The sequence below is a fragment of the Moschus berezovskii genome, chromosome 16, assembly GCF_049115385.1.
Source record: "Moschus berezovskii isolate FMDL1 chromosome 16, NW_MosBer_1.0, whole genome shotgun sequence".
NCBI lineage: Eukaryota > Metazoa > Chordata > Mammalia > Artiodactyla > Moschidae > Moschus > Moschus berezovskii.
Window position 1 is genome coordinate 36,604,200 of NC_142475.1, and position 18,306 is coordinate 36,622,505.

Here is an 18,306-nt window from a genome sequence, read left to right on the forward strand (position 1 = left end):
TGTTCATACAATAAAACATGTTTTGGTTGCTTTTTTTTTTTTAATTGAACCACTTTATTAAAGGCACAGTTGAAATGACCAGTCTGTTCCATAGGTCAGCTGCAGAGTTCATCTTATGGGTTTTTAGTTAGAGTAGTCCACTTTTACTGAGAGAAAGCTGGGGACAGCAACACACAGTACCCAGTGTGGAGGTTATTAGTACTGTCTTTTCATACAGAGGGTATAGTTCCAAAAAGCCAACTCTTGCCTTCAAGAAATTTGCTTGTATGCTTCCATAGTATTTAGAAAGGGCATCCTTTCCCCCTTCTTTTGTGATTTTCTGCATTGTTAGTCATTTCTGACCACGTGGTTGCTTTTGATAAGTTTTGTAATTTATTTTGTACACTCAGCCAGGAGAATTTTTGAGCCATGAGTATCATGCAGTCGTCACCAGATGGTAACAATTTTTAATTGCTGCCTTCTGGAATTGTTAAACATTAATTGCTTAAAAAATTATTGCTTCCCCCCATGATAATTGTTTAATGTCTGTCATCTGTATGCCATGCATGAAGGAAGCAGGAATGCATTTTGATAGAGAAATTATTTTCTAGAACTGTTCATTGTAGGATATTACCTACAATATGTATAGCTTCTAGTTTATACTGATATGAGATTTAATTAGCATTCATGACTGATATCTTCAGTATTTTTTCTAGTGTTGGTGTAAATGGTGAAATAAAAATATAATATGTAATAACATCCTGTTACATATCCACCTGGCTTCCCAGGTGGTGCTAGTGGTAAAGAATCTGCCTGCCAGTGAAGGAGATGCAGGTTCAATCCCTGAATCAGGAAGATCCCCTGGAGGAGGAAATGTCAATCCATTCCAGTATTCCTGCCTGGAAAATCCCATGGACAAAGGAGCCTGGCCGGCTATAGTCCATGGGGGTCACAAAGAGTCAGACATGACAGAGAACACACACATACACACACACACTGAGTAACATATAGTAAGTGCTAAAAACTAACTTGGGGAAGGAAGCAGATTTTAATTTTGAGATGGTTTTTCTTATTGTGTATGATGCAGAAGTAATAATACCATTTCAGTTCAGTTCAGATCAGTTGCTCAGTCGTATCCGACCCTTTGCGACCCTGTGGACTGCAGCACACCAGGCTTCTTTGTCCATCACCAACTCCCCAAACTTGCTCAAACTCATGTCCATCAAGTTGGTGATGCCATCCAACCTTCTCATCCTCTGTCATCCCCTTTTCCTCCTGCCTTCAATCTTTCCCAGCATCAGGGTCTTTTCCAAGGAGTCAGTTCTTTGTGTCAGGTGGCCAAAATATTGGAGCTTCAGCTTCAGCATCAGTCCTTCCAATGAATATTCAGGACTGATTTCCTTGAGGATTGACTGGTTAGATCTCTTTGCAGTCCAAGGGACTCTCCAGAGTCTTCTCCAACACCATAGTTCAAAAGCATAAATTCTTCAGCACTCAGCTTTCTTTATAGTCCAACTCTCATATCCATACATGACTACTGGAAAAATCATAGCTTTGACTAGACGGACATTTGTTGGTAAAGTCATGTCTCTGCTTTTTAACATGCTGTCTAGGTTGGTCATAGCTTTTCTTCCAAGGAGCAAATGTCTTAATTTCATGGCTGCAGTCACCATCTGCCATGATTTTGGAGCCCAAGAAAATAAAGTCTCTCACTGCTTCCATTGTTTTCCCATCTATTTGTCGTGAAGTGATGGGACCAGATGCCATGATCTTAGTTTTCTGAATGTTGTGTTTTAAGCCAGGTTTTTCTCTCTCCTCTTTCACTTTCATCAAGTGGCTCTTTAGTTCCTCTTCACTTTCTGCCATAAGGGTGGTATCATTTCACCTAACTTTAAACAGGAGATCTCACATTTATTTCCCTTTTTTGAGAAGTGGAGTGGTAAGGAAAGATGTATGTTAGAGAAATAAAAGATATGCCCCAAAAGAAAGGTCCTGTACAGTTTTCAAGAGGTTTCCCTTTATTCTTCAATATGTAGCTGGAACACATGTGATCGTTTGCCTAGTGTGGAAATCACTTGATATCTTAAAATGTCCTGAGCTTTGTTTTCTGTTGTCACATTCATTTGCCTCTTTGACCTTATGGGAAACTAGTGTTGTCCTCATTTTTACAAATGAGAAAATTAAAGCTCAGAGTGACTATTATCCTTTTTTCATGCTGCCATTGTGTAAAAGAAGATCCCTCTATATACAGTGCAGTTTTTTTCTTTTTTAATAGTTAGTGAAACTTTGATCCTGAGCCAAGAAGCAAAACATGACTGGTCTGGAGGTAAGACTGTGGGAGAGAGTAACTTGCTGCTGAAAAGATTCAGGTAGTTGAGGCTGAGTTTACTGGTGGTGAAGGCAGATGAGCTACACTCTGGGGTGTGTGAGTGTTGGGAAGATTGGCAGAGAAGCAAAAGTGTGTGAAGAAAACTCAGAAAGAAGATGGGCTCCTCTGCTAATGGAGGAGTGCCAAGGGCTTCAAGCAGGTGGTCCACAAAGGGTGGTCCCTGCCCCGCAGCACTGTCATTACCTGGGAACTTGTTAGGAATACAGATTCTCAGGTTCCACCCAGACATCTAAGTCAGAAATTCTGGGGCTGGGGCCCAGTAGTCTGTGTTTTAACAAACTTTTCAAGTGTTTCTGATGTACATGCACCTTTGAGACCCTCTGGCTTAGAATAAATAACCTTCATTGTCCAAAACAATGAGTGAAATTGTGGAAGACCTTCGTGCACACATCCCACACAGAGCAGGAACTGAAATAAGATCTCCAGAGTGGCCAAATATAAACACGGGTGTGGCTCTGCAGACAAGGGTGGAGGGAGATATACTGAGCACCTAGTATGTGACTGATCCTTCCTAAGGCTCTCGAAATACGATGGTGAGCAAGGTAGGACTGGCAGAGGCTCTCAAGAGTTTGTTGGAGTGGACAGTATCAGGGAGGAAATGATTATACAACGGATGTAAGAATTGGGTCTGTATTCAGTTGCTCAGTCATGTCCAACTCCTTTGCGACCCCATAGACTGCAGCCTGCCAGGCTCCTCTGTCCATGAAATTTTCCTGGTGATAATACTGGAAAATGAAAGTCATTCAGTCGTGTCCAACTCTTTGCGACCCTAGGGACTGTACAGTCCATGGAACTCTGCAGGATAGAATACTGGAGTGGGTAGCCTTTCCCTTCTCCAGGGGATCTTCCCAACCCAGGGATCAAACCCTGGTCTCCTGCATTGCAGGAGGATTCTTTACCAGCTGAGCTACCAGGGAAGCCCAAGAATATTGGAGTGGGTGCTGTTTCCTGTTCCAGAGGATCTTCCCAATCCAGGGATCAAACCTGCATCTCTTGCATTGGCAAGTGGATTCTTTACCACTGAGCCACCTGGGAAGCCTGATGCAATAATTATAATTATGTCAGTGGCCAAGAACGGAATGAGGATAGCATATATATATATGTCATCTCCAGGCCACTGGGATGTGGATTCTAAGATGGATTTTGAAGTACAAAAGTTTTTTTGTGTTTTTTTTTTTTGAGGGAAAGGGAAGGAGGCAACACCTTTAAAAGAAGGAAGAGGTAAGATAAAGCAAAGAAGTCTTAGAGTGTGACAAAGTCTTGGCCAGCCTAGTATGAAGCTTCAGAGCACAGCCTTCCCTTTCAGACTCTTGTGTTGGGTGAAAGTGGCCAGGTACCAGTGTCCACGCTGCACCATCACTGGCTGTGGGCTGCCAGAGGAGAACAGGGGCTTAGCCCAGTCTCAGCAGCAGATTCCAAATCCACTGAAGCCAAAGCTGTCAGCTGACTGTGGTCCTCACAGTGGAATGTCAGGTTATGTCTAGAAGGGACACTCATGCATCTGAAGACACCCCAGACTTCTTCCAGCACGCCATGGATCCACTCCGCCATATATGTGGGGGGCATTGCTCCTCCAAGGTCCCAGGGTACCTCTCTTCCTGAAGCAGAACTTAGAGAAGCTACAGAGACAAACTGCAGCCCCTCTGACTGGAGCTGGTCTCAGAGCCACAAGGTCTCGATCACCTCCCCAGCTCCACTGACCATTTTAAACTCCTCTTACTGAGCACTTCACATCTGCTGGTCTCTGCGGTTTACCTGGTGGTATAATCCAATCCCTTCCGCCTGAAGGACTGTAAGCCCTCTGGTAACTATATCCTTTTCACGCCAGTGTTGCTCCATTTTACTCACAGTTGGGCAAGAGGGTTCTAACAGGACCCCGAGTAGAGCACCCAAGTTCCACATAAACTCCTTCCCGCCCTCCTGGGTATCAGCAGCCACACCTTCTCTTGTCAAGATGGTGACCCCCTCCTCTCACCTTTTGATCCCTGAGCTCAAAGAATCAAAGCACACAGGTAGCAGTCATAGCTTGCAGTCAATGGGCTGCTTGCTGGATCCTCTAGCAAGAGTACACCCCCCGGGGTGGGACCTCTGATCATGCAGAGTCCAGAGTGCAGGGACAGCAGTTAAAAAGTCTTTCATGAGGTCACTGGGAGTGAGGATAGTAAGAGGAGAAACTCCTTCCACACTTGGTTCCCACTCTTCCAATGGGGACACAACGCCAGGTTGAAAACTCTTCTTCATTCTATCTACTGGATCCTGAAGTATGGCCACACATCCTCACAGGGTGGTTCATCCAGGCCGTGCCTTCAGCCAGCCATCCCAGCATGCTGTCAGGCCAGCCAGTGGTTCCCAGATGGTGCAGGATAGGAGACAACTCAGGGTTGTGGGCCCATTCCCACTCATCCTCTGCTGAGAAGTTAATCCCTTGGTCAGATGTATTGAGTGGATGCTGATAAATCAGGTATATTCTGTAAGTCCCTGGACAGTGGTAGTGGCAGAGGTTCTGCAGAGAGGTAAAGCAAATCCGTATTCACAGTGAGTGTCCATTTTGTGAGAATGAACCTTTATGCCTCCCAGGAAGATGGGAACTGAGTTTGATACCAGGTGAGAAAGGCACCGTGTCAGGGTCTCAAAATCAGTCTCTGTTGCTGGCACATCCAACATTCAGAAAAGGCAAGAGGTAGGTCAGCTTTTCACACTGTTCATGGGGTTCTCAAGGAAAGAATGCTGAAGTGGTTTTCCATTCCCTTCTCCAGTGGACCACGCTTTGTCAGAACTCTCCACTGTGACCTATTTGTCTTGGGTGGCCCTACATGGCATAGCTCATAGTTTCATTGAGTTAGACAAGGCTGTGATCCTCGTGATCAGTGTGGTTAGTTTTCTGTGATTGTGGTTTTCATTCCGTCTGGCCTCTGATGTATACGGGTAAGAGGCTTGTCAGCTTTGGCTGTTGGGATTCTGCACTATTGGGCCGTGACGTAGACTCACCTCCCCAGCCATGGCCACTGTGTTCATGTGCCCATCATGCCAGGAACCAGATCAGTGAGTTCAGTCGCTCAGTCGTGTCTGACTCCTTGCGATCCCACAGACTGCAGCACGCTAGGGCTACCAACTCCTCGAGCTTGTTCAAACTCATTACCATCGAGTTGGTGATGCCATCCAACCATCTCATCCTCTATCATCCCCTTCTCCTGCCTTCAGGCTTCCCCAGCATCAGGGTCATTTCTAAGGAGTCAGTTCTTCCCATCAGGTGGCCAGAGTATGGGAATTTCAGCTTCAACATCAGTCCTTCCACAGAATGTTCAGGATTAATTTCCTTGAGGATTGACTGGTTTGATCTCCTTGCAGTCCAAGGGATTCTCAAGAGCCTTCTCCAACACCACAGTTCAAAAGCGTCAGTTCTTTGGCACTCAGCTTTCTTTATAGTTCAACTCTCACATCCATATGTGACTACTAGAAAACCATAGCTTTGACTAGATGGACGTTGGTTGGCTAAGTAATGTCTCTGCTGTTTAATTGGCTGCATCAACTGGCCAGGTCATCTTCCATGTGGATGACTCTAGTGGGCTGCTGCTGCTACTGCTAAGTCGCTTCAGTTGTGTCTGACTCTGTGAGACCCCATAGATGGCAGCCCACCAGGCTCCTCCGTCCCTGGGATTCTCCAGGCAAGAACACTGGAGTGGGTTGCCATTTCCTTCTCCAATGCATGAAAGTGAAAAGTGAAAGCAAAGTCGCTCAGTCATGTCCAACTCTTCGCAACCCCATGGACTATAGCCTACTAGTCCCCTCCATTCATGGGATTTTCCAGGCAAGAGTACTGGAGTGGGGTGCCATGTCCATCTCCTAGTGGGCATGACCACATAAAAGAAAGGTCACACTTCACATTTCATGCCTAATCCCATATGTTCATCTCCCTGCTCCATACTTCCTTGTCTCTGAACTTTTATTTTCCAGGGCCCTGACCAGCTTGCCAGACCTTTCCCCACTGCGGATGAGACTCTGTGTGTTCTCACCTTGGGCCACTTTGCTTTCTTAACAAAGTGTATGACATGCTGCACCACTCAGAGTTCCATCCATTAGGAAGATATTCCCTAACTGCTCTTTCACAGCCAGCTCTGAATGTGTCTCTAAAGCATGTGTAATACAGCTGCTGTCCCTTTTCACCTTGTGACAGCCCATCACGCCACGAGAAACAAGCTCAGGTGTTTTTCTTCCCCTTCATCTGGACCCTGGGGATCTCCTCCCCCACGTGGCTATAGGCTTGGGCTGAGGAAGGAGGGCATCCTGGTGGATGACTTGGGGGCCTGGGCCACCTGCTCACAGAACAGACTCAGGCCCACTATCCCAGCTCAGCTTGAACTCTGATGCCCCCTTCCCACCTAAAGAAGCAGTGTTGTGACTGTATGAGTTTGGTGGCTTTGAGAGAATACCATTCATCATGGGCAGTTCTGGATACTTCATCCTTTCTTATCTCAAGATCAAGTGTCCCTTCCCTACAAGGGCCCAGGGGGACACCAGGAGATGCTTTTCCAACATGTGTAATTCCCCAATACAGGTAATATGCCTGATTCTGTAACTCCAGGAGCTGACAGTGATTTTCTCACCACAGTTACCATGAGTTCCTCTTACATTTTAGGGTGCTTTCATGCTGAATCTCTTCAGTCGTGTCCAGCTCTTTGTGACCCCATGGATTGTAGCCCACTAGGTTCCTCTGTCCATGGGATTCTCTAAGCAAGAATCCTGGAATGGGTTGCCATTTCCTTCTCCAGGGGATCTTCCCCACCCAGGGGTTGGACCCACGTCTCTTAAGTCTCCTGCATTGGCAGGCAGGTTCTTTATCATTAGCACCACCTGGGAAACCCATACTTTGTGGTACATGGGACCCTAAGGCTAATGTGAAGGATGGGATGGGATGACCCAGGCCACACAAAGCTGAACGTGCAGGAAGTTTATTGGATGGTAACGCCTATGAAAGATGCAGGGGGAGGAAACAGGATTGGATCTGAAAGCCTTTGCCACAGCTCAGTTCTGATGCTCCTGTAAAGGAGCGTATGTGCCATGTGCTCAGTTGTGTCGGACTATTTGCAAACCCCATGGACTGTAGACTGCAAGGCTCCTCTGTTCATGGAATTTTCCAGACAAGAATATTGGAGTGGGTTACCATACCCTTCTCCAGGGGATCTTCCCACCCCAGGGAATGAATCTGTCTCCTGTGCCTCTTACATTGCAGGTGAATTCTTTACTTGCTGAGCCATCAGGGAAGCCCAAGGAGGGAGGAGGCAAAATTAGGCAGGAATGGAACGGTGGTATTTGGGGGTGTGTGTGTAGAGGGCTGGAGGGTAGGTGCACATGGCATTGGTTGTGGGAAGACTCTTTCAGTCAGAGAGATCGCCACGTGTAAAGAGTACCAATCTTGAGGAATAGAGTGATTCCTTGGGACCAAAATGAGACCAGCGTGGCTGTTGTTCAAAGAGGAAAGAAGGTGACATCAGATGAGGCTGGCAAAGCAAGCAAAGACCACATCATCCCAAGAGTTTCAGGCCTTGTCACCCACCTCGTCCCATTCCTTCTGGGGTGAAATGAGCCATTTCTGAGAGTCTCCTTTGGTAAATTAGATGAGTCTGAATGGTCTGAAACATGTTTTTCTCTCAGTCTTTATTACTACCTTAAGTAAGGCCCAACTCTTGCATTTTATCTCTCAAAGTAGTGGCACTGGATTTTGTGACCTTCAGCAATGAACATTTATTGACTAACCACATGTAAATGTTTAAGCATTTCTCCTATAGATTAGACATGTGACTAGTATATAACTTTTTTCTTACATCTTTTGGAGGCATTGGTGGGTCATTTATAAATTAGAAGCATTAAGTAGAAAGCATTTTTAGCACTGTACCATTGGTAATTCTCATTCCTAGTTAGTTAACTTTGTCCTTTTTGTTCTAGGGAGAATAAAAACAATTTCCCTAGACAGTTTTGCTTGCTGAATGGGCATTTACACAAAAGCCATGCAGTGTTCCTTTTTTTTTTTTTTATTTTGTACTATAGCTGTCTCAGGAGCAGTTTCATAGAGAAGAAAGCAAGTGGACTTTGGAATCAGACAGACTGGTGTAGGTTTGAGGTCTCCCTTCAGAAGTTCAGCTTTGTTGGGCTTTAGGACAGTCATTTCATCACTTCACAAAAAAAAAAAAGAAGAAATTCCTTGTTAGTTAAATGGAAATAATAAATGGTGGTTGGAAGGGTGATTAATAATAAATGTGAAGTGCCTGCTATAGAAATTGTTAACAAAAATACATAGCAGTGTGTTGATGGTACATTGAGTCAGGTTAGACAATGTGAATTTTAATAGTTATGTGTCACATTAATGCCAGTGACAGATAAAATAACTTAATAAATGTTGTTTTGCATGAAAATTTCCTCTACTTTTTGTAGAACTATATATTTACTTTGTTTTTTAAAATGTCTAGAGATATGGTATTGAATTCAATGATTTCATAGATATTCTATGTTTTTCAGTGTATGGAATGACAATCTAATGAATAAAAATAAAAACTGCTCAAAAATAAAATGCTTAATTATGAACTCTGTATATATGTTATTATATAATGTATGAAATCTGTGTATATGTTATTATATATAGTTATATAATTACTCTAACAAGATAAAATTAAAATGCTGTTTTACTTGAATTTTAAGGACAGGAATTCTATGGTGCCTTATCTAAACTGAATTATGTATTTTATAAAATTCAGTCTATCCAAAGGTTTGCCACTGTGCCAATTACAACAAGTTGGTTGATTTTCCTTGGGATTCTAACAGCTTGACATTGCTAAGGGAGCCAAAAGAAATGGCCAATGTGGTTAAAGACTGTTTGATTAAAGGTTCTGTTTTTCCTGAACCTAAACTTGGTTCGAAATAAGAAACACTTGGAAAAGCTTATTCTCTTTACTGGTAGATGTCTCTCTTTTCCATCCTCTTTCAGGACTTCGCTTACCATTTTACAGTCTTTGTATTCTACTTTGGAGCCTTTTTGCTGGAGGCAGCCACCACGTCGCTGCACGACCTCCGCTGCAATAGAACCACGACTGTGGAGTTACTCCTGAGTGATAACCAGTATAACATAAACGTGGCAGCCACAGTAAGTGCGGGATGAACACTGTTTACCCACGCTTCCCCTCCCCCATCAAGGTCTCTAAGAAACTCCTCCAGCAACAGTAGTTTTCTTTAATAATAGCCATCAGCATTAGACATATAATAGCTGTTTATCTGTACAGTTAACCTTATGAGCTGAGCCAAGTGCAGTCAGTACCCTGGTGCTGTGGATGATGACACTGAAGCTCCGGGAGGCTGGCATTCATATAAGACCATGCCTACATGCGTGCTAGTGATGGGCCTTGCACAGCAAAGTCTACCTTGTGAAAAGAATGAATTGTGCTTTCTACTCCGTGCAGCTTCAGACATGGTCTCTGTCACAGACACAGATTTGTCTTTGCCTTTTTCTGCCTAAGTGAAGCTGCCTTAGTAAACTTCTCCATGCTTTAAGTTCTGCATTAACCCCCATTTTACCCACACACTCTGAAAGAAGTAAATCTTTAGTTTCTGAGTTTTAATAACACTTAAATGCATGAGCCATTCATTTGTGATGTTCTGTTGAGTCCCTCATTTTACATTTCAGTATACCTTAGAGCAGCAGTCGGTCTCCAATCTTTCTGGCACCAGGGACTAGTTCTGTGGAAGACAATTTTTTCACAGACCAGGGGTGCAGGGGAATGGTTTCAGGATGACTCAAGCACATTACATTTATTGTGCAGTTTATTTCTATTATGATTACATCAGTTCCACTTCAGATCATCAGGCATTAAATCCCGGAGGTTGGCGACCTCTGCCTCAGAGAGAGAACTCCTTTTCACTAGTAATAGATATCAAAAGTCATCATTCATGCAGGGACCAGTCAGCCCAGAGTGGTGAGTGAAATCCGCTGAGCTGATGAACTGACTCACAACACGGGGAACCACCTTGCAGATCAGATCAAATGATGCACAAAAATGTAAGTGGACTCCTGGTCAAAGCAGAAACTCCCTCCTGGCAGATGTAAACTTTGACATAAAATAAAAAATGCACCAGGCTTTCTTTTTTTATGAGAATCACTTGAGATAGAACTTATCAGAAATTCTGTGCAAACATTAGAGCAGTATTATAAATAGAACTAAGGGAGCCACATGCATAAAGGCCCCCAGAATTCAATGGGGAGAATGTAAATTTCATCATCTGCCAGTACAAGGAAGACATGGAGGGCAATTGTAACTACATGTGAGCAACTCAAAGTGCGGTAAGATTTACACTTTGAGATTTGTGGTTTAAGAGTATCGTTCCTCAAGAAATTTCGAAATATCCTGAAATTTTATAAATCATGTATGAAACATGATAGAGAGTCTCCCAAATTTGACAAACCTGCACAGTTTGAATGTTACTACAAATACATATAAAGCCGAAAGAAACTTTGTTTGTTATTGAAATGAAACAAAACAAATTTTAATCAACCATCAAAGAAGCAACAGTGGATTTTATCCAAGATTACAAAATCTCTCTCATGCTATTGTCTCCTGAAATAGTCTTGTGAAAGGATAGCAGAGAAAGTGGGTCCTCAGAAGTAAGATGTTAACAGGCAGGTAGTAAAACAAAACTGTTGTTTTAGATTTGGGAATATTTGTGACATTTGTCAGCTTTTCAGAATTTGCGGGGGTTGTGATTTATTTTCATGTTCTGATTAAATATTCACGTTTGTACTTTAAAATAAAGTGGTCATTCTCTTTCAACAGAAAAGAAATGCCTAGATCAGAGATGTAAGATAAACATGTAAATGTATACCTGATTCACTTTGCTGTGCTCTAGAAACTAACATAACATGGGAAAGCAACTGTACGCTAGTAAAGTTTTCTTAAAAGAGAGATGTACCTGAGAGACAACCAGCAGAAGAAGGGTGGGGAAAGTAGCAGCTCGGTAATTACACTGTAAAAATGTTCTGTAGGGGGATCTGATATTACTTTTCAGTGCTCTGGTTTCCTGGTAAAAGGATTCCTGTGCAACATCGTAATGTTTTCACATATTGAATGATTTGGGGAGTTTTCTATGGATTATAAACCCCAGAAGGGTGAGGACAATACCTGTTACTTGTTTATATGTACCAAATGTACTGATGCACACATAGTTGATGCTAAAAAAAAATCCTTTTTGAATATGAAGGACAGTGATTCAGAACTCATGCACATTTGAGAACTATCTCCCACACCAACGTGATGATTCATTCCTGTGGGTTTTCTCTGTTTAGCTCTAAGTTGTCACTCCCATTGTCACAGAAATAATATGCTCCATCCTTGGGCCCTGAGAGCTGCACTCTGTGTGGCTGTGAGATCACAGTGCAGGTAGACATCTCATCATGAAGTTTTGAATATGCACCATGTTAAGGGTCTCACCAGTGCCTAACAAGTGAGTCCAGTGTGTGAACAAAGGCTCAACCTAAGGCTGTCCACAAATGATGTCCCATTATTAGGGGCTAGAATGTTTAAAAGAAGGGGTTAATGGTATGAGGGGATAAAATCATCCAAAAAAAAAAAAAAGATGAATCTAAATCATCTTAGTGATTTAGTTTTCTTAAGTGTTGAAGTGTCTTTAAGTAGGCTGATCAGTTTTCAGACAGTTGTTCCTTTGGACGAATGATTTCTTGAAGTCAGTGTTATAAATCTGATAAGAATTTTTGTTTCTTCTTTCTTAGATTTTTGCCTTTGTGACGACAGCTTGTTATGGTTGCAGTCTGGGTCTGGCTTTACGAAGATGGCGGCCGTAACACTCCTTAAAAACTAAGTGCTTGTGTGTTAGTTTAATTTGTGTACTTTTTATGTCTTGATCAATTTGGGTACTGTTTTGTTCAGATGTAACAATATCCCCAAAGTAATTTGTTTGGTATATGGAGAGAATCTATAAATTTGGTTCATTTCATGGATGGAAATTTTATTATGATGTTAAACAGAGAAATGGCCTTTAGTTTTACATTTATCTGTCTCTTTTTTTTCTCATTTTAAAGAAAATTTCCCTTTACATCCATGAAACATATAGATATCATTCATGAAAAAGGGGTATCTCTTGTGTTTAGTTGCCAAATCACCTGAACCTTAATTTTAATAGGTAACTAAAACTCTCGAAGAAAAACAAATTTAAAATAAGGTTCCCACTGAACTCTGTGTCTGAGTGTAAAATAGAGATCAGCATTCTTTTTCTCTGAAGGAACAGATATAGTAAATATTTTAGGTTTTGAGAGCCACACAGTCTCTGTCAGAAGTACTCACCTCTGCTGTTACCATGAAAACAGCCACAGACAATATGAAATGAGTGAGTGTAGCTGTGTGTTCCAATAAATCTTTATTTACAAAAACCAGCAGCAGGCTGAACTTGACCTGTGGGCTACAGGCTATCGTTGCTGACCTCTGGTTTAAAACCTTAGTTATGGGTTTTGTATTTTATTGAACTGATCCTCAAAGGTCTAAAGTGAATTTGACAAGCCACATAATATTTAGTCTCATTCAATAATCACATTGCCTTTGGGTTAATGGTCAAACATGTACCCTTGAAGCAGCTATAGATTCTGAAGCTAATTCAAGCAGACTCTTGAGTACAAGAAAAAGTAATTTATGAAGTGAACCCTAGTGGCTTAATCCACCTAAGTGTTTTCCTAACAACTGAGCAAAATGCTTACCTGGCATTCTTAAAACGAGAGCCCCAGAGACCCCTAAGCCACTCCTGAAATGGGTATCTAGTGCCTAATGTTTTACTTTGGGTTTATTTATGCTTCAAATAGCAGCTGTTTGTCCTGTGCATGAATAGATAAGTATTTTTATGTGGATATCTTCGACTTTACCCAATAGAGCTCTCCAAAGGGTAAACTTTTTACTTCTAATTCTTTTACATGACTCTAAGTTAAATTCAAACAGAACATGAGATGTAACTTAAAGTTGTAGATTCTCATCTAGAGAATAGTCCTATGTTGTTTTGCACTGGTGAGAAATACATAGAATCAGTTTTTAAGCAACAGTGGTCACAAAAGCTATCTCTGTGAATAGCACAGAAAAGTATTTTAACCCACCTCGGAGACCCTGGTCATGGCAAAGTGCCAAAATGGCTTGAGAACAAGTTAGAGTTAGGCCCCAGCTCACACCGCCTGTCCAAATGAGATACTTATCTCTTGCCCCAAGAGGGCTACTTCTGGGAAAAGAGGGCTTTTGATTATTTTATACTTTTCAGCCCTTTGTATTTTGGTTGAATCATCCCCTACAAGTGCCATGTATAAGTTGAGCAGCTAGATTTCATGGAACATGGAACAATCCTGAATGAGCAGCATAATCAATGCTCAGTGATCAAATGCTGTTTATGTAATAATCCCTTAGGAAGAAGAATCTTATTAGGGTTTGGTTTGTGATGTAACTGTAAAGATAAAAGGTATATTTAATATGTGGCAAGAGGAAACCAGTCTTATGACTTATCATAGCTTTTCTATAAAAATCCAACTTCCTTGGTTTTTCCAGTTCCATACTACACACTTAAACCTGTATTATAAATGGTCTATTACAAAGTCATAAATGTGCCATAAGGATATATCATCCATTCCAGCTGGAATTGTTAAAAGTCTGCTAGATTTAGTCGTGAGGTTATATTTTTATTTCCATGGTATAACAGGTCCATGCTGCTTGGTGGCATTAAATTAAATGATTTCATGAAACTGCCTTGGTGGCACCTTTATAAATGGATTGCTTCTCGATCATAAAGAACCAAGCCTAGAAGTCATTTAACTGTGAATACTTAGAATTGTAGATTAATCATGATCTAGATTTGGGAGTTGACTGACAAAGCACTGAACAAAAATTATAGCATTTGAGAATTTCTTTGTATACCTTAGCTGTAAAAATGAGAAAGTGTTGGTTGGTCTTAAAATCTGGTAAGTCCATGATGAAAATAAATTTATTTTATAAGTGTTATGACTCTAATAAAGTATTCATTTGATAATCTTTGGGGATCATCTATTTTTTATACAATTCACTTTGAAATTCAGTTAAAGATTTGATATAAACTTGACAGATTTGGAGCTTCTAGACTCATAATATATCATCGTTCTGCTTTAAACATTTCTAAGTAAAAGACAGTCCTTGCCAGCAAGTCTTTTTTATTTTTATTTTTGGTGAAGATTTAAGAGGTAACTCTTTGAAAGTATTATAAGTGAAGTGAAGTTGCTCAGTCATGTCCGACTCTTCACGACCCTGTGGACTGTAGCCTACCAGGCTCTTCCATCCATGGCATTTTCCAAGCAAGAGTACTGGAGTGGGTTGCCATTTCCTTCTCCAGGGGATCTTCCCGACCCAGGGATTGAACCCAGGTCTCCTGCATTGTAGGCAGATGCATTACTGTCTGAGCCACTAGGGAAGTATTATAAAGGAAGCTTAAATTATACTTTATTTTATTTTAAAAGGATTTATATAGGCGTAATATGTGCCAGGCAGTGTTCTGAACTTTTTTTTCAAATATTAACTAATTTAATCCTCATTGTAACAACTCTATGGAGTAGATATTATTGTCACATTTCGAAGACAAGGGAGCCACAACACAGACCATAAGAAACACCCAGGGTCATTTCCCTATCAAGTGGAAAAGCTGGTATGTAAACCTCAGTCTGGCTGCAAAGTCCAGGTTCATCATGGTTGTGGATCCCTTAGTCCTCCCAGATTTTACAAATTTTGTATAACCAAAAATATAGCTCTTTCCCCTCAGATTCATATGTTCTAATACCCAGTATATCAAAATGTCGGAGAAGGCAATGGCACCCCACTCCAGTACTCTTGCCTGGAAAATTCCATGGACAGAGGAGCCTGGTAGGCTGCAGTCCCTGGGGTTGCTGCAAGTTGGACACGACTGAGCGACTTCACTTTCACTCTTCACTTTCATGCATTGGAGAACGAAATGCAGTGTTCTTGCCTGGAGAATCCCAGGAACAGGGGAGCCTGGTGGGCTGCCATCTATGGGGTCGCACAGAGTCAGACACGACTGAAGCAACTTAGCAGCAGTAGCAGCAGCCTTTCAAAGATTTTAGAAGGATGCTTAACACACAAAACTGCTTATGATAGATTATACCTTCTAGAACTTTTTTTTTTTGTCACAACCAAGGGCTCATGAGTTTAGCTGTAAGAACTTAGATCAAATTTGCATAATGGGGAAAAAGTGAAGCGACTGTGGTCTGCAAAGTTCTCCAGACTGCCTGAATATTGCTCTGGTCCATTCATTCTGGTTCTGGACTAGGGGCTTCTGTCACTCCATTGCCTTACATCGATTTAGCCTTCATTCATCAAGTCCTAAATTGACCTGGCTTTTTGCTCACCCCTGGAACTGACATTAGAAAGGCTTTCTAGTCTGAGATAACACCATTCAACCTTTACACAGGAAGTATGAATATGCACCTCTGCATATGCCAGACCGGAGAAGGCAATGGCAAGCCACTCCAGTACTGTTGCCTAGAAAATCCCATGGATGGAGCAGCCTGGTAGGCTGCGGTCCGTGGGGTCGCTAAGGGTCGGACACGACTGAGCGACTTCACTTTCACTTTTCATTTTCACACATTGGAGAAGGCAATGGCAACCCACTCCAGTGTTCTTGCCTGGAGAATCCCAGGGACGGAGGAGCCTGGTGGGCTTCCGTCTATGGGGTCACACAGAGTCGGACACGACTGAAGTGACTTAGCAGCAGCAGCAGCAGCAGCAGCATATGCCAGAATCTGGAATTCTAAGTCATCATCATGGAAGGTTCTATCCTCAACATCATGCTTCAAGTTTGTCACTAAGTAATCCAACTTTTCAGGTGGCAGCTTAATGTATTCTTGGGAGAAGGGTCCAGGGTTTTGGAGAGAGGTGATTATCTATATATAATATTTCGAAAGTTCAGCTTTTTTGAGTGAACATGTATTAGGCTGTACCCTGAGCAACAGGTAAATAAAAATTCCTCTCTCTGGAGCCTTCTTTTGTCAAGTCTTCCATGGCTTGCTTTCTCACCCTCTTTGGGTCTCAAGTCAGTTGTCACCTTTGTAGGCCCTCCCTGAAAAATGAGTTTAAGCTTGAGTCTCACACCAGCACTCCTGTTCTTTCCTGCATTTTCTCCATGGCACTTATGATATAGACTTTCAATATACAGCACATATTTTGTTTATTTTGTTTGTCCTCTTCTCCACTGGAATGTAAGACTTATGGAGAGGAATATTTTTGTTTAGAGCTTTATCTCTGGTGCCTAGAATAGAGCATAGCAAAGAGCAGGTACTTGGTAATTATATGCTGAGTTAGAGAATGAATATTAATGACAACAACTTACTCTTGTATTCTATCAATATGTTCTATAAAAATTGATCTTACCAGCACTTGAAAATTTCTGGTATGTTTTTCACCTAGTTCTGATATATTTCAGGTGAAGCCTAACCCCCAGGTCATCTACTAATTAAATGTATGTATATTACCAAAATGTTGTATAATCAGTCTTCTATAGCAGAGAAACTGTAATAATAAACATTTAGCATTTTATGTAAGCTCATTAGATTCTTATTCCAACATTTTCATGACTAAAGATATAACTGTACATTCAACTGACTTAGATAATCCTGAAAGCATCATGAGAACTAAGAATTAATTGTTAAAAACTGTCATTTTTCTATAAATGATTGGAGTGGAGGGCTCTGACTAGTAGTTTTGGCCAGAAATTATGAGAGTTACTGTTGTAAACCTTACAAGAGGTGGAGATATCTATAATGTGGCATTTTGATTTTTCATGTCTCCCAACTCCAGGCTTTATTCTTTGGTATGTATTTATGAGAGGTATTCTATATGAAGGATGTTGTTGAATTGCCTGTATTCAGTTTAATGTGCCATCATAAGTAGGCCTGATATCCTGAGTCAAGGTACAGTTTAGCTGACACAATAATATTCTGATGCATCAGTATCCTGGGCCGCGTTGCCTTTTTATGAAATTCTACTCGCTATTGATTTTTAAGTATGCCATCTTGCTGAATACACTGCAGTTTTTGTATGGAAATTTTTTAAAGTGGAGTAAACTCATTTATTTATATACGTAAGTATATAAAGTATTTAACAGCAATTGAATAAAGATTTGATACTTTTAGGCTGTTTAACAGTTATCTCAATTTTTGAACATACATACCCTATTTAGCATATAAAATGTATGAACTAGTGTGGGTGTTCATTGGAAGGACTGATGCTAAAGCTGAGACTGCAATACTTTGGCCACCTCATGCGACGAGTTGACTCACTGGAAAAGACTCTGATGCTGGGAAAGGTTGGGGGCGGGAGGAGAAGGGGACGACGGAGAATGAGATGGCTGGATGGCATCACCAACTCTGTGGACATGAGTTTGAGTGAACTCCGGGAGTTGGTGATGGACAGGGAGGCCTGGCGTGCTGTGATTCATGCGGTCGCAGAGAGTCAGACACGACTGAGCGACTGAACTGAACTGAACTGACTGAAAGCATTTTAATCTTTTTCTTTTTTTGGCTGCCTCGTGACTTCTGAGATCTGACCAGAGAGATCAAACACTGGCCATCAGCAGTGAAAGCACAGAATCCTAATCACTGGACCCCCAGGAAATTCCCAAAGGATTTTAATTTTAAATTAAAAAAAAATAGTTAAAATATTATCTTTTGTTTGACAGAAGTGTTAATGTCTTATTTAGACACACATTTTGGTAAGAGAAGATGTCTATTTTAGGGTCTGGTGGCCACAGGCATTGACTTTAACAATACCTTGGCTTTGGATTCCTGGTGAGATGATAACTCCTCCATTTCTTTTGAGTAAAAATGTTGTCTAAATCTCAGAAATCAACTCTTGGCCAAACAAACTTTTAAGAAC

General features: G+C 41.5%; 1 protein-coding gene across 1 annotated transcript in view; it reads left to right on the top strand.

Moving 5' to 3' along the window:
• Positions 1 to 14,419, top strand: part of MAL2 (mal, T cell differentiation protein 2) — a 31,510-nt gene extending 17,091 nt beyond the window's left edge. Inside the window, exons 3-4 of the mRNA XM_055431838.2 lie at positions 9,348 to 9,503; positions 12,138 to 14,419. Coding sequence (XP_055287813.1) covers positions 9,348 to 9,503; positions 12,138 to 12,209 — 228 coding nt within the window. The 3' untranslated portion in view covers positions 12,210 to 14,419. The remainder of the gene's footprint in view (positions 1 to 9,347; positions 9,504 to 12,137) is intronic.
• The last annotated feature ends 3,887 nt before the right edge of the window (positions 14,420 to 18,306 follow it).